The sequence below is a fragment of the Artemia franciscana genome, chromosome 2 (assembly GCF_032884065.1).
Source record: "Artemia franciscana chromosome 2, ASM3288406v1, whole genome shotgun sequence".
In the NCBI taxonomy this organism is placed as follows: domain Eukaryota; kingdom Metazoa; phylum Arthropoda; class Branchiopoda; order Anostraca; family Artemiidae; genus Artemia; species Artemia franciscana.
The window spans coordinates 14,007,144-14,024,507 of NC_088864.1; the positions used below are offsets into that span (position 1 = coordinate 14,007,144).

The 17,364-nt window shown below is 34.5% G+C and overlaps 1 protein-coding gene across 1 annotated transcript in view; it reads left to right on the top strand.

Moving 5' to 3' along the window:
- LOC136037565 (protein expanded-like) overlaps nucleotides 1–17,364 on the top strand; it is a gene marked incomplete at its 5' end in the record, with an annotated part of 106,629 nt that overhangs the window by 66,449 nt on the left and 22,816 nt on the right. The window contains 3 exon segments of the mRNA XM_065720290.1: nucleotides 1,617–1,845; nucleotides 4,132–4,363; nucleotides 13,132–13,291. Of these exon segments, the coding sequence (XP_065576362.1) occupies nucleotides 1,617–1,845; nucleotides 4,132–4,363; nucleotides 13,132–13,291 (621 nt within the window).

Consider the following 17,364-nt stretch of genomic DNA (forward strand, 5'->3'; position numbering starts at 1 on the left):
TTGGTGGGAAAAATAAGCAGAAGTCTTGGATACGTGATTTACATAATTGGAACGGATCTGCTTTATTTGGGGGGGGGGGATTTGTTAATTCTTAAAAATTAGAAAAAATGACGTATTTTTAACTTAGGAAGGAGTGATCGGATCTTCATGAAACTTCATATTTAAAAGGACCTCGTAACTCAGATCTCTTATTTTAAATATCAACCGGATCCAGCGTCATTGGGGGGGGGGTAGTTGGGGGGGGGGATCGGAAATACTAGAAAATACTTAAAGCGGAGAGATCAGGATGAAACTAGATGGGAAGAACAAAAACCTTTCTAAGATGTGTGACTGACATAACCGGACTGGATCTGCTGTCTTTGGTGGAGTTGGGGGGGGGGGGTAATTTTGAAAATTGAGGTATTTGTAACTTACGAAAGGGTTACCAGATCTTAATGAAATTTGATATTTAGAAGGATCTTGTGCTTTAAAGCTCTAATTTCAAATTCCGACCAGATCTTGTGACATTGGGGTAGGTGGAGGGGGAAACCAGAATTCTTGGAAAATGGGAAAATTGGAGTATTTTTATCTTACGAATAGGTGATCGGATCTTAATGAAATTTAATATGTAGAAGGAATTGATGTCTCAGAGCTCTTTTTTCAAATCCCGACCAGATCTTATGTCATTAACGGGAGTTGGAGGGGGAAATCTTGGAAAACCCTTGGAGTGGAGGAATCGGGATGAAGCTTGGTTGATAGAATAAGCAAATGTCCTTGATACGTGATTGACGTAACCGTACTGGATTCGCTCTCTTTGGGGGAGAGGGTTCAGTGATTTGGCGAGTTGGTGCTTCTGGACGTTTTAGGAGGATGAAAATTGGTAGGTCTCTCTCTCTCTCTCTCTCTCTCTCTCTCTCTCTCTCTCTCTCTCTCTCTCTCTCTCTCTCTCTCTCTCTCTCTCTCTCTCTTTCTCTTTCTCTTTCTTTCTTTCTCTCTCTCTGTTTCTCTGCCTCGCACAGACAAAAATCGAAAACATTAAGGAATATATTTTTATATAATATTTTAAGTGCCAATTAAATTCATAGTAAAATACAGCTAAGAACACATTCAATGCTCTAGCATATGAAGAAACAACAGAAACCCTGTACATCTTTCTACAAAAGGATTGGTGTATTAGAAAAACGAATCTATTTGTAATATTTTATTTGAACTCTTGAACATCAGTGTTCATACCACGAATGCCACATGGTCGGGGTATGTTTAACCTTCATTCTTAACTACTTCTATGATTTTCATATTGCTCTAGCATGTGTATGGACAAGAACCCTATTGGGGGGTTGGGATTTTCGTCTCTCTTGACAGCTTAGAAAAAAAGTACACAAGAACAGGCAAATTATCAAAACAATGTTGGGAATACAGGAAAAAAATCCACATTTTGGCATAAAGAAGCTGGGGGTCTGGTCATGTTCGTTGGAACGACGTGTGTGTGGGGGGGGGTTAATAATACAGAATAAAAAGAGTTTTATGTGATAATTTGAATAAGAAGTTTCCAAAAAAATCGGATTTACGGGGGGGGGATGAGCCTTCGTCAATTTGACATGTCAATTATTGAAATATATTATCTTTCTTATCTCTAGTTGAATCAGTCCCAGATTGAACAATTTAAAGCTCAGCTGTATTCCGACGTGGATTATGTCATCTATCCCTTGAAAGACCCAGCATTATCAGAGCAAGAATATATGGATTTCAAGGAAGCTTCTAGCGTCGGAGTTCAGGAGTATATATTACCAGAGTCCTTACCACCTCCACCTCCGTACAGGCCGGCTAGTTATCGCTCGAACCCCAATATATCTCAGCAAAGTAATGGTAAATATAATTTTTTTCTGCAAACCTGTTATGCTATTTCTTTACCTAGAAAAAAATAACGTCAATCATCTGAACATAGCACAGTTATATAGAAACTTTGTTTGGATGACCTAGAAAAAAGTTCTAAAAGTTCAATTTTGAAGACTGGCTAAGCAGACTATAAAACAGGGAAACCTAGAGATATTTGGGGTACCAGGTTAAAGCCGTTTTTCTCTGCAGAAACTGCTGGAAAACTTAGAAGCCTTCAGTATAGGGTTTTGAGCTTGTAACCAGTAGGAAATGGTATTTTAGTTCTTAGTTTGTCATTTTAATTAATAAACAAAGAAAAGGTTTTTTTTCCAGTTTTAATTTATAATTTCAAATGAAAATTATGATAAATTAAATATTTTCCTGTACTATACTTGTATCAACTTATGTCGGGAACCATAAATTTTGTTTTATCGCTTTTTTTTCACATCCACCTCCGTACAAGCCAGATAGCTATTAACCAAACCCCAATATATCTCAGAAAGGTAGTGGTACATATAAATTGGATAGGAATCGTCGATCCTCCAGATCTGAAGTTAAAATTGTCTAAGCTGGTTCTTTGAACGAAATTTGGGACGACACTTTGAATCCCAAATCTGGACCAATCTGAGAAAAATTTTGCTGTGAAAAATATATTTTCTTATATCCATTCGAGCCGCTTAATTCTTGAGTACAGAAGAATACTTTTGTCAGTCTGTACTTTCTTCCTTTTTTTATGAATCTGTGGTCGAAAATGAAGGAAGCTTTTATTTAGTTTGGTCCAAAAATCTTGAAGTATTTTCGAAAGTTTTTTTTTTATGAGTCTGTGGTTGAAAGTAGGGGAAACTTTTACTCAGTTTGGTCTAAAATTTTCCAAGAGTGAATAATCGGTCATTTGGATACAAACTAAGTGCTCTCATCAGAAAGTAAGGTCTTCCAGTATTGTTATTCATCCCATATAGTGTCCTTGGACAACCCCAAGGGTCAAATAAAAATTATGTACACAAACTCTGAGTAATTTTAATATCAGACCTATATCCAAGATGCACTTTGCATATTTGAAAGAAGTTTGTGTCGGAGTAGACATACGCAAACCAATAAACATAAAGTATACACGTTTATAACGATAATTGCAACTTCAAAACTTGAGTTGGTCCAATGTATTTGCAATTCCAATAACAGTCGATGTCTTAAATTCAATGTTTAAGATTTCCACAGCTATTCATACGTTGAACATTTCATAATTTGAACAACGATTGAATTATTTTTATTCAAATAAATGTCTCTTAAAATCAAGGCCACAACGTTACGTCAGATTCAGTAAATGAATTATTAAAGCTGATAGAAAAACCTAGAATAGAGACTTATTGATTGCTCAAAAATTAACATCCTAAGAAAACAAAATTTGAGCCCAAATTAAGACTCGCGTTAACGGTAAACCTGGGATCCGCCAAGAATTCGGATACCGACGAAGCACTAACATCAGAAAGAAGATTTACTTGGTTTAGTCTTGAGCAGTGATTTATCACTATTTCTTGTGATTATCACTATTTCCTAAACAAAAAAGTACTAAATCAGCACATAAATCACTAGATTTTTGAAGAAAGCCACTAAATCAAATAAAAAAATTCGCTAAAATTTTGTGATTTTTTTTTCCCTGGGTGGTAACCCCAGTTTTGGGTCATACAGCCCACCAACGATGGTCGTTATTTTGCCACTAATGTTGCTATGCACTAAATCAGTTTCAGTTTATTAAATGTATCTGTTTTTGCACACTGGGGCTCGATTCAAAAAAAAAAAAAAACTTTCATTCTAAAACATCTCATTCGGTTTCTTCATTTCCCAGGATAAGTTTACTGATTAATGCTCATACTTCCAAATCGTGGTCGCCCACTTAGAGGAACCTTTTTAAGAATGAGCTCATAGTCTATCATAAAGGAAAAGACAATAGAGCTATAATGTCTTGGCCACAAGAAGCAGGTCCTCAGGGAAGAATATGACGTTTTTATCACGGATGAAAGTTAAATTTGCAAGAAGAAAATTCATTAGGCTTTATCTCAAGTTCTTATTTTGTCCTCCCTATCTAAGGACAAGTGTTCTGGCCCCCTTCTAAAGCTATTTGCTGTGAGTTTAATTAGTTGCAACTTCTCCATCGTTGAAGTTTGAATTCTTTGGTTGTAGATTTGGCGTTTTTCCCAAATGACTGATTTATGACGTTGTTTCGTTGACGTTGACCAAATGACATTGACATTTTCTACAATTGATTTTCATTTCTTACAGGCGAAATTTACAGTTTTTCATCGAATCACAGTCTCACGTCAAGTAACTATAGTAGCAACTATTCCACGAGTAATTACTCTTCTAATTATTCTTCAAATTACTCTGCAACTCAACTACCAATTGCTTATGTACCTTACCCAAGGTTATCTACGAAATATGTTTCGAGTCAATCATTAGCCAGCTCACATTCTAGTAATCCGAGTGCCTATTCGACGTCTACCCACAGTGCAAGGTAAGAAATATGTCAACATCATTATTTATTATTCTAATTTTCATATTTATCTTCCAATGTTATTACTCTTGAACATGTTTTGATGCTTTTTTTCTCGGTCTAACCTGTAATATTGCCTTTATCTTGTAATTTTGTAATGAAAGATAACTTTAAAATTATCTTTCAAATTAATCTCTATGATGTCTCAGTGCTCTACTGGTGGCGGCACAAAGAGAAGAATAAATGAGACCCATCACTACTTTCTATGCGGAAAGTAGTATTCCTTGTTGCTCAATTTTCTTATTAGACTGTAATTCTCTTAGACGGTCTTTCCAGTTATGGAAACCTCAATGGTGCAGTTTTTATTTTGATCTAGCATCACTTTGTGAAGTTTGGGGTTGCACTTCTAAGACCCATGAAGTTGTTTTTGAACCAGTCTTTTTACTATTAAGATTAACGAAAATAATATTTACCGTTCTGGCGTCAGCTTCAAATGGCAAGTTTTCCTGACTTTGCGTTTTTTCGTCTTTTTTCAAAACTTCTTTTTAAATTTTGGATTACTGTTGACTACAGTTCGTTCTTTACTGGGTTTGTCTACCCTTTTTGTCTTTAATTAGATTGCAGCTATCACTGCAACCACGATTTATTTATTTATTTTTTTTTTTGATCCCTCAGTTATGCCGTCACTTTAGCAAAGCCAGACACAAAATAGAGTGATATATTGGTTTGCTAATAAAACCATTTGAAAGATTGATGTCAAATAGCTGAGGACGAGCTTGAGAAACTTAATCAAATTTAGAATTTGAATTGCAATCATTTAGGATAAGACGGTTATCATAGAACCGTAATAGTAGCCTGTCACAACTGCCAACTAAATTTGGACGAATGTCACGCTGCTCCGTTTTCTGCGATTATTCAGTTCAATAATATTATATCATCAATAAAAATAATAAAAGGACTATCTCAAGGTGAAATCACCTTAAGTAATTCTGAATGGGATAGAGAATTTTCACTTTTGAGATTCGAACACTTCCAGTCAAACGCCAGATAGCATCTCCCTGCCCCGCAAACATGCCTGATAAATTCTTCCCCTTTAAATTTAAAAATTTCACCGATAATCCATTAGCCAAATATAATTTAGGAGCAGGCTTGTACCTGCCCTCCTGAAGGTTTTTGAGATACCATTCTTGTATTTTCTTTGAAAAATACTTTTTTCTGGTGCTTCCATTGAAAACTTAATCATAAAAGAATGAATACCCCCCTAGGTTTTAAAAAATACACTTTGTCCCCACCCCTTCGTGCTAGTTTTTCGTGAAGTGACCTTTCTGGTTAGGAGCAAAGATGTCATTTTCGAGATTTTATCAATTTGAGGCATAAATGGAATAACACTTAACCAAACAAAACACAGAGTCGGGAAATATTTTGAAAAGAAAATATTTGACTTTTTTGTGATAATTGTTGTCTCCCCTCTTCCTCACAGCAATACATGTTGCTTCTATTCACCGATTACAAAACTCTAAAGCTGTCATTTTCTAATAGTCTATCTATTTTTCTCCTGGAATTCTATTATTGTCTAATTTGAATTCTCTAATGTGGTAAATTTTCTGGTCTTGGTTTTTGAAAACGGAAGCACCAATTATAACAGCTGCATATACCGTCCAGGAAACAAAAATAATCACAACATCTCTCCAACAATGTCGGGGGGAAGAATTCCTTTGTAACATCAGCAGGTTCTTCTGGGGGTCTATTCCACCAGCTTCTAATGCAAGCTATACAACCATCTTCTGAAAAGAAAATTGTGTAAAATGTATGCGGGTCCATTTCATTTGCAGCAAATAGTGAAAAGACCCCTAAAACTAATAATAGAACTAATATTGTTATAATTAGCAATAGGATCTTGAATTCATGTATCTTTTGCTCAATGACAAAGTCACAGCCTAATACATAAGAATTTTCAGGAGTTGGTGATTCATAGCAGCTTGTCTTGTCTCTGCAGCAGGTCTCAGGAAAACGCTGTTGAAAAGCAGCATTGAATTGTCGTAGATCAACTGTTTTTCCGTCGTAATTACTAATACCACAGCATTTAAACTGAATATGGATCGAGTCCAGCACTGTTTGATTTGAGATTCCATCATGCTGACGAATCAGCTCTTTAGTATAGCTCCTTGAAAAGTTTTTTATGATGGGCAAAAATGCAAAGTCAATTATTAATATCGAAGAAATAAATACTACTGTAAGAATTAATATATTGCCAAAAATCACGTGCAAGGCAGGAAACCCAAAGGATGCAGCGAGAAATAATAATAAATGAATAAATATACCAATTATTAAAAGTTTGTACCCAAGTGTTTCAAGGACAAAGTTTTGGGAGGTCGGATCTGGCTTCAAAAAGACTGCTATTAAAATATATATCAAAGCCAAGACAAAGTGAATCAAAATGCTCAAAAGTACTTTTATATCCAACATTCTCTTTAGCTATAACATTATCATGTATGTATCAAATGACTTTATCTTATTGGTCTATTTAAATTTTGAGAATACTTTTATTCTTTCGTACCTATAGAAGATTCAAATAAACTTCTGTATTTCAATTATAACAACGAAATTTATGCAACTAGATAATTTTATTTGTTAAGTTCATTTATCTTTTAAAAGAATAAGACAGCTCTCAGCAATCTATATATATAAAAATAAGTTGTCTGTGGATGGATGGATGGATGGATGTGTGGATGGATGTGTCAGGTGACGTCACCTGAAAAAACTGGATTAGGTGACGTCAAAACTGAAAAAACTAAAAAAAGGCAAAAACTACAAAAAAAACTAAAAACTAATAAAAAAAATAAAAAAGCTAAAAAACTAAAAAAACTATAAAGGTAAAAACCAATAAAAAACTAAAAAAAAAACTGAAAAAACTAAAAAAAGGCAAAAACTACAAAAAAAAACTAAAAACTAATAAAAAAAGTAAAAAAGCTAAAAAACTAAAAAAACTAAAAAAACTAAAAAAAGGTAAAAAACTAAAAAAAGTAAAAAAATAAAAAAAAACTAAAAAAAAGGAAAAAACTGAAAAATAAGCTAAAATAAAGGTAAAAACCAATAAAAAACTAAAAAAAAAAAGGAAAAAACTAATAAATGACGACACTCAAAGAGAAAGCGACCAGGACAAAAAACTAAAAAAAAAGGCAAAAACTACAAAAAAACTAAAAACTAATAAAAAAAAATAAAAAAGCTAAAAAACTAAAAAAACTAAAAAAAGGTAAAAAACTAAAAAAACTAAAAACTAAAAAAAAACTAAAAAAGGTAAAAACTAAAAGAACTAAAAAAGAAAAAAATAAATGACGACACTCAAAGAGAAAGCGACCAGGACAAAAGGAATGTTCGATTAGCAATCAACAAAGCACCGGGACACAGGGAGTATAAATGACGACCAGGACACAAGTAAAAAAAAAAATTAACAAAACTAAAAAGAAGGTAAAAACTACAAAAAAACTAAAAAGAAAAAAAAACTAAAAACTAATAAAAAAACTAAAAAATCTAAAAATCTAAATAAACTAAAAAAGAAAAAAAAAGGAAAAAAATAAAGGAGAAAAACAAAACTAAAAAACGAATGTATATACAGACCGGTACACCGGGATACAAATGACGACCGGGACACAGGGAATATAAATAACGACCGGGACACAGGGACACAACTACAACGGGGACACCGGGGGAAACAGGGGGATATAAATGACGACCGGGACAAAAAAACTAAAAAGAAATAAAAACTAAAAACTAATAAAAAAAACTAAAAAATCTAAAAATCTAAATAAGCTAAAAAAGAAAAAAAAAGGAAAAAAATAAAGGAGAAAAACAAAACTAAAAAACGAATGTATATACAGACCGGGACACCGGGATACAAATGATGACCGGGACCCGGGACACAGGGAATATAAATGACGACCGGGACACAGGGACACAACTACAACGGGGACACCGGGGGAAACAGGGGGATAACCTGACAATCTATTTATATGCAAAGACAATGGGACAGCAAAGAATGTTGTATATTCGCAAGTTTTACGTAGTTAAAACCATATATATATATATATATCTATATTCACAGGTGGGACATAGGGACACAACTACAATGGCGCGTAACTATTATGGCGCGTAACGACTTACGCGCGCGGGGGGGCTTGGGGGGGGCGCGAAGCGCCCCCACCAACTAGGTGTTGGGGTGGCGCGAAGCGCCACCCCAACAGCTAGTGTTTTTATATGCTTTTATCTCCAAAATTATAGACAACAATTCCTTTTTCTTGCTTCCTTGGAAAATTACCGACTTGAAAATGAAAACAATGTGTAGTAGTCATGACCTTATTGGGGGCTCGCTTTTATGTCATGATTACTCACGGTTTTATTTTAATCTTTACTAACTTGAATTTTTCCTGTAAACAGAAAAATAAACTACTTTTTAGTTTTAAGACATTTTGAGATAACCCTGGGATACTTTTTGGCAAATCTACTCATAAATTGTTTTCCTTCCTGCTCAGAAATTTTTACTCAAGGATCCTCAGTATAAACATTTAATAGTAGGAAAAATTTATATGCTCTCCATTAAAGATTTTTGGGATACATCAGTCGAAAACATTTCTTCGTGACTCCGCTTTCGCGCACGTGCAATGACAAATTTTTAGTGCATTACGATGGGGTGATGGGAGACCTATTGCTGTTACACATTGGTAACTTCCTTTTCCGCGCGCTGTGATGCGTCCCATTTCTGAACCAAATTTTTGCTACTGTCTAATATTTATACTGTGCAAGAATCTTTCAAGACCTTTGACTGCAAGACTAGAAAAAAAGGGGTGTCCGATACGGATAATGATTCTTGAATTAACCACACCTACTCTCCTTCGAATAGCCAGTCATAGTGCATAAGCCCTGGTGAATGAAAGTTCTTAAGCTGAACTGGCCAGCCATGACAACAAACAACAAAGAGAGATAAAACTAAAAAAAAAAAAAACAAAAAAAAAAAACCTCAAACGAGACTGCGGCCAGTAGAGAGAGAGAGAGAGAGAGGAAAAAAAAAATGGGTTTCTCTCTACTGACCGCAGTCTCGTTTGAGGTTTTTTTTGTTAAGTTTTATCTCTCTTTGTTGTTTATAAGTCCTGGTATAAACGGATATTATATTTTTGAACATTGTTTTGTTTTAGGTGTGAGCCTTGATCTAAAGCTAGTTTTGTGGGGTGTGGGAAAGGGATTGAAGGGCCATATACTTGTTATTATCATCAGAAATTAATGCTAGATCTTACACTGCTTATTTGTCTTGGGTATGAGCATTGATCCTGAGTTACTTTTGTAGGGTGGAGAGAGGGATTTTACCCGAGTAAAAGTATTGAAAGAAGACAAAACTAATCAGGGTGTTAAAAATTATTACCATATAGAATGTTTTAATATAATATATTTTAGTAAAATAAATTTTTTAGATAGTAAATTTTTTTTCAAGAATTTCCGAAAGTTTAAGTATTGTTATATAGTGTCTTATCTATCAGAGACAAGGAAACGAATTCAAATATTCAAGGGGGTTTTGTTTAATATGATGATATAGTGAATGTGCCTGATGACGTTATCGTTCTATTAAGTTTAATCTAAAAATATTTTTATTTTTACTTGTTTAAAGATGAGTAAAATAAACACCCGAATTTTAAATAAACCACCAAAATTTTTGCAACAGAGTGATTAATAAAATGTTTAAAAGGATTTTTTACTTAATATGGATGCTAAAACTTACACTGCTTATTTGTCTTGGGTATGAGCATTGATCCTAAATTAGCTTTGTGGGGGGGGAGAGGGTATGAGCGGCAATGCGCCTACTATTATCAGTAAAAATCAATGTGCATGTATAATTACGCTTCTATGATCTATACTGATCGGATATAATAATCCGAATATTTAAGAGGATCATTTTTTTAAATGTGATGATATAGCGAATGTATCAAATGACGTTATCGTACTACTAAGTTTAATTTGAGAATATTTTCATTGTTTGTTTATGTAAAGAAGAGTAAAATAAACATCGGTATTTTAAATAAACCACCGAAATTTTTGCAATAAAATGATTCATAAAATGTTTCATAGTATTTTTCATTTAATATGCTTTAGCTAAAGAATTTTTATACTTATCAAAAACCGTACCAAACGGATATTAAAGTTGCGACGAATTTAGTGTAAAAGTAATTTTTATAATAATCTTTTCTTTAGTTATGACGCTACAGTGTATCGTTATAAGACTAACCCACCCCAACTGGGCTGGGGAGGTGTCGTAAAGAAAGATTTAAGGACAATACGAAATTCTTGGGAGGATGTAAAGAGGGAGGCTTGATCAGATTGTGATGGAGGAGAAACATGCATAGTTGTGTAGGCCTAAGGCAACTTGGTGCTGCAGTGAGTTGGTAGTAGTAGAAGGAATAGTAGTAGTAGTGTATCTGTTTTGGTGAAAGATCGAAATCTGGTAAATGTCGAGACTTGTCGGTGAATGTCCGAAATTCCTTTTGCTTTGCTTGGATTTAGTCAGCTTTTTCAGTCTTATGCCATGTATGATGGTAAAAGCTATAGTTAGTTTAGGTTAAATTATGTTGTAAATCTCACAAATGGGTTAAAAACCTAACCTAGCCTGTCACCACTAAACCTTGCATACCATCAAACCTTCCATAAAGCTGAAAAAGCTGACTAAATCCGAGGAGGAAAAAAGGAATTTTGGACACGTACCGATGAATGTCGACATTCTCCAATTTCGGACATGTGCGGTAACATATGCATCAAGTGAAATTATCTTATTGGGATGTTTAATTAAAAAATTATTGTCATTGTTGATTATGTAAAGAATATTAAAATAACCGTCCGTCTTTTGAATAAACCATCAAAATTTGTGTGGCTAAGTGAATCACAAAATGTTTATAAGGATTTTTAATTTTCTATGTTTTAACAAAAGCATTTTTATTTAGTATCTCTATGTAAAACCATACCAAATTTATTATGATATTCACAAGTATTTTTGTTTTCATTATTTTCTTTCGTTATCACGACAAAGTGTATTCATCAAATGAAATTATCTCAATGGTATGTTTGATTTCAAAAATATTTCTATTATTGTTTATTTAAAGAAAATTAAATTAAACATGAGTATTGAAAAATCTCAAGATTTGTATAATTAGTTTATTTATTTATTTTGTTAATCTATTCATTACAAGAATAAGGGCCAAAACGATGCAAAACTCGGTACAAAAAAAGAAAAATGTAAACATATAGGTAAACATTTTGTAAGTTAAAGAGACATCCAGTTTGATGTCAACCACTCCTGTATAAAAAAAAGTACTTGGGTGTGTGAATCTGGAAAAAAAATTGTTTTCCCAGTACAACTTTTTTTTCACAGTGAAAAGAGTAAAGAGTGAAAGTAAAAGAAAGTAAAACAGAAAAAGATAAGAGGGTGAAAAGCGAAAAGAATAATTACCGGATAGACCTTTGATGTTAGCTGACTTTTGATGCGCTTGTTCTTGCCGAATTAAAATAAACCATTTTAATTTTTCAATTATCCAGAATGTTTGCGTGACTTTTTAAGTCCGTCTCTTAAAAAAAAGAAGCAACAAGGCTGTTCAAATGACAGTAAAAGGTATTATTAAAACTTAAAATGAACTAAAACTATTCCTTATATTATGATGACTACCCTCTTCTTAAACCCCATACTGCTTAAGTTTGACATTTTGTCCCACTTCTTTAATACTGCTTAAGTTTGACATTTTGTCCCAGTTCTTTAAGAATGACTACTCAAACAAAAGAGCTGTTGGATTGGACCAAGAAGAGTTTTCAACGCGTCAAGTGTTACGCTTTAAAGCACAACTTTAGCGTGGTGTGGTGCAACCTGCGCCCCACGTTGGGAATCGTGGCTTTAGCGTAAAATGTTCTCTGCTACACTGAATCTAATGCTATTATTTTGACCAAGAATGCTTGTCTTTTTTGCCCCCCCCCCTTCTTTTCGAAAATCAAGGAAATGTTCTTAGGCTCAAAGCTTTCGACAGGTAAGTTCAAACTTGATAATTTTTTATATTCGGAATCTACATAAAAAGTCAACTGTTATAAAAAATCATTTTTTAAGAGTTTCGGATACATTTAGCCCCAATCGCTCCTTACTTACTCTTCGTTACCTCGAACTGTTTGATCAAGAAACTTGACTTGACTTTATTGAATAAAAAATACATAAATAAGAACTCAGCTTTACGGAATGATCTATGATCCTCAAAGTTTTAATTGTTTTGCATTTTCAAAATGCATTTTAATTTATTGGGAAAATTTAATAATGCTTATTAATTTCAATTTTTATTTCTTAAATAATTTTAATTTCTTTATGCTAAATTCAAAAATGTAAATACCTGATTTTATCTAGTGAGCATGATTTTTACGCAGTAAACATAGTTTTCCGCAAAAAAAAAAAAAAAAAAAAAAAAATTTAAAACACACATACATCTTTAATTATATAAACATTATTGGCATAATACCTATATTGGTCGGTTTCATGGTATATAAAAAAAGAAAAAAGTGATGAGAAGTCAGTTTTTCAATATATAATTGAAACGAATAAACTTAAAAACGACCAAATTTATGAACTTCATTATGATCAATTTCATTTTTGGTATTATAGCTTAGTTATGATTAATAATAAGTCAACCAACCTGAACTGAAAACTTAGCAGACATATTTAGATTGGTTTCTTAAATACTCAAGTCTTTCTGGTTTTGATCCCTACCTCTTCTTTTCAGTTTGGCTGGAAGTTATGAGCCAATTGGGGAAGCACGAAGGGCCGCTCTGAGGGCCAGGACGGGTCTTATTCATCGAGTTCACTCTGAGGATAGTATCTTGAGCTGTGACAATAATGACTCGTTATTTGTTGTGCCACCTCCTCCCCCTTACAGGAAGTCTGTAAGTTATTTCGTCACATTTATTAGTTGTTGAGAATTCTTATCTGTTACTAATTATTATGTCTTGATTTAAATGAAGATTCCGTACGTGATTATTTTGTGCCGAAAACCAGGAGAAAGTACAAATGGAGATTCCGTAGGTGGTTGTTTTGTGCCTAAAACCTAGGAAAAGCATAAATGTAAAGAACCAGCGAGTGTTTTAGTAAAATCATAAAGTATGTAAATGGCCTATTTGCCTATTTCATCTACAAGTACAAATATAAAGTTGGAAAAATTGCATATTTGATAAGAAATGTAGTTAATTATAATGAGTTTCAAGATAGAAAAATGTTTAAAAGTTTGTTTGTTACTGCCCCTACGTAATAAAAATATTCAAACGTAGAAGTTCATTACATAAGTTAATTCGTAAGTTATTTATATTTATTACTAATAAAAACGTTCGTAAAAAAATAAAAAGTTCTAGTTGCCTTTTTAAGTAACCAATAACTGGAGTGCAACTAGGCCTCCTCTCCCACCCCTTTTTTTAATCAAAATCGTACGATCAAAACTATGAAAAAGCCATTTAGCCAAAAAAAATTATATACAAATTTTGTTTTAATTATTCATGTGCGGTGATCCAAAATCAAAACATACATACATTAATTAAAAAACGTTCAGAAATTAAATAAAAACACAAGTTTTTTCAACTGAAAGTAAGAAACGACATTAAAACTTAAAACGAACAGTAATTATTTTGTATATGAAAGGGGTTGTCCCCTCCTCGACGCCTCACTCTTTACGCTAAAGTTTTTTATTGTTTTAAAAAGTAGAGTTGTGAGAAATAATCAAACTTTAGCGTAAAGAGTGAGGCGTCGAGAAGGGGACAACCTCTTTCATATACGGAATAATTTCTGTTCGTTTTAAGTTTTAATGTCGCTCCTTACTTTCAGTTGCAAAAACTTGTTTTTTTATTTAATATATATAAAAGTTTGTCTTTTATTTCGCCTACTGAATTTACAGCTAAATTACGCAGGATATGAGCATGCGAAATGGTGCAAGATAGAAACGGGAAACTCGGCAGAAAACGATATTTTATTCCATCAAAAAGACTACATATTAGGAAAGAAGACAAAAAAGGATATAGCCCAATAATAGCTCTGTTACTTTCAAAAGGCTCGTAGTGCTTCTTCAAAATCAAATTTGAAAGCCCTAAGAGATAAGTTCCCTGTGCAATATTTAGTGTGCTGTCATTCTGCTCTCCTACGGTTTGATCTCACGGGTCTCCTAAGGATAGAGACGATTTTTCTTTATCATAGTTCTTACTTTAATGAAATTCGGTTTATATGATTCTTGGATTAAAGATACATTGAAGTCGGTTGACAATAGCTGAAAAAAGAACAATTTTCCTATTTTTAAGCATGTTTAGATTTTTTAAGCATGTTTCTCCAAGAGAAAATGTAAGCAATATCATAATTCTGGTTCGGTTCATGCTTAGGTTTGAACGTGATGACTCCAATAATATTAATATCTTGTCCTTTTGATGCAAATTACAGCTGTAGGTAGGTCGTAAAATTGCTCGTCTTAGAGGGGACACGTACCGTAAAGTTGGAGCAAATTCCATAAAACCAATTTGTTGTAGAAGAAGTGAGTCTATTTAGCAGGGAAACGCAGGAAGCTACATGGAGTTCATGAAAATTTGGTAATGAAAATTCAGAAATGCTCATATAGTAATTGCATGGTGAGTCAACTAATGTGTGATTATAAACAACAGATAGTCCTAAAATTTTGGTACAGTAAGAACAACAAAGAAAATGTTTAGCATCACTTGAGAAATGACTAAAACTAACAAAGCAGAAGATCGTTTGTAAGATAAACCGACCACAAAATATTTTGAACAGAGGCATCAGCAAAGGCTTATTAAAAAAAACAAGAGCTAAGAGCTCATATGGCACTTGTGACGAGGCAAGAAGAGCTAAGAGCCAAGAGATCATATGGTATGAGCTCTAACAAAATTCTATAAATCAATAGATTGATTTAAAAAGGAAAATAAGAGGCTTAATTCGGGTCAAGATTTAAAATAAGAGCTCTGAGTCACAAAGTCCTTCTAAATATCAAAATTCATTAAGATCCGATCACCCACTCGTAAGTTATAAATACCTAATTTGTTCTAATTTTTCCTCTCCCTTTTGCCCCCCAGATGGTCGAATCTGGGAAAACGACTTTATCAAGTCAAATTGTGCAGCTCCCTGACACGCCTACCAATTTTCATCGCCCTAGCACGTCCAGAAGCACCGAACTCGCCAAATCAATGAACCCCTCCCCCCAACTCCCCCAAAGAGAGCGAATCCAGTACGATTCTGTCAATCACGTATCAAGGACATTTGTTTATTCTATCCACCAAGCTTCATCCCGATTCCTCCACTCCAAGTGTTTTTCCAAGATTTTCCCCTCCAACTCCCCCCAATGTCAAAAGATCTGGTCGGGATTTGAAATAAGAGCTCTGAGACATGAATTCCTTCTAAAAATCAAATTTCATTACGATCCGATCATCTATTCGTAAGATAAAAATACCCCAATTTTCATGTTTTCCAAGAATTCCGGTTTCCCCCTCCAACTCCCCCGAATGTCACAGGATCTGGTCGGAATTTGAAATTAGAACTTTAAAGCACAAGATCCTTCTAAATATCAAATTTCATTAAGATCTGGTCACCCTTTCGTAAGTTACAAATACCTAAATTTTCAAAATTACCCCCCCCCCCCAATTCCACCAAAGAGAGCAGATCCGGTCCAGTTATGTCAGTCACGTATCTTAGACAGGTTTCTATTCTTCCCATCCAGTTTCATCCTGATCTCACCGCTTTAAGTATTTTCTAAGATTTCCGGTCCCCCCCAACTGCCCCCCCCAATCACGCTTGATCCGGTTGAGATTCAAAATAAGATATCTGAGTTACGAGATCCTTCTAAATATGAAGTTTCATGAAGATCCGATCACTCCTTCGTAAGTTAAAAATACGTCATTTTTTCTTATTTTTCAGAATTACCCCCCCCCCCCCCCCAATTGAGCCGATCCGTTCCAATTATGTAAATCACGTATGCAAGACTTCTGCTGATTTTTCCAACCAAGTTTCATCCCAGTCCCTCCAATCTAAGCATTTTCCATCATTTCAGGTTTTCCCACCCCAAACTCCCCCCAGTGTCACCAGATCCGGTCAGGATTTAAAATAAGAGCTTTGAGACATCCTTCTAAATATCAAATTTCATGGAGATCCAATCACCCGTTCGTAAGTTAAAAATACCTCATTTTTTCTAATTTTTCAGAATTAACCCCCCCCCCCCCCAACTACCCCAAAAAGAGCGGATCCGTTCTGGTTATGTCAATCATGTATCTAGGACTCGTGTTTTTTTCCAATCAAGTTTCATCCCGATCCCTCCACTCTAAGTGTTTTCCAAGTTTTTGGTTTCCCCCTCCCAACTCCCCCCCAATGTCACCAGATCCGGTCGGGTTTAAAATAAGAGCTCTGAGCCACGATATCCTTCTAAAAATCAAATTTCATTGAGATCCGATCACCCGTTCGTAAGTTAAAAATACCTCTTTTTTAATTTTTCAGAAATACCCCCCCCCCCCCCAACTACCCCAAAGAGAGCGGATCCGTTCCGTTTATGTCAATCATCTATCTAGGACTTGTGTTTATTTTTCCCACCATGTTTCATCTCGATCACTCCACTCTAAGTGTTTTCCAAGTTTTAGGTTTCCCCCCTCCCAACTCCCCGCCCCCGTCACCAGATCCGGTCGGGATTTAAAATAAGCTCTAAGACACGATATCCTTCTAAACATCCAATTTCATTGAGATCCGATCACCGGTTCGTAAGTTGAAAATACCTCATTTTTTCTAATTTTTAAGAATCACTCCCCCCCCCCCCAACTACCCCAAAGAGAGCGAATCAGTTCAGATTATGTCAATCATGTATCTGGGACTCGCGCTTATTTTTCCCATCAAGTTTCATCCCGATCCCTCCACTCTAAGTGTTTTCCAAGATTTTAGGTTCCCCCCCCCCCTCCAACTCCCCCCAATGCCATCAGATGCGGTCGGGTTT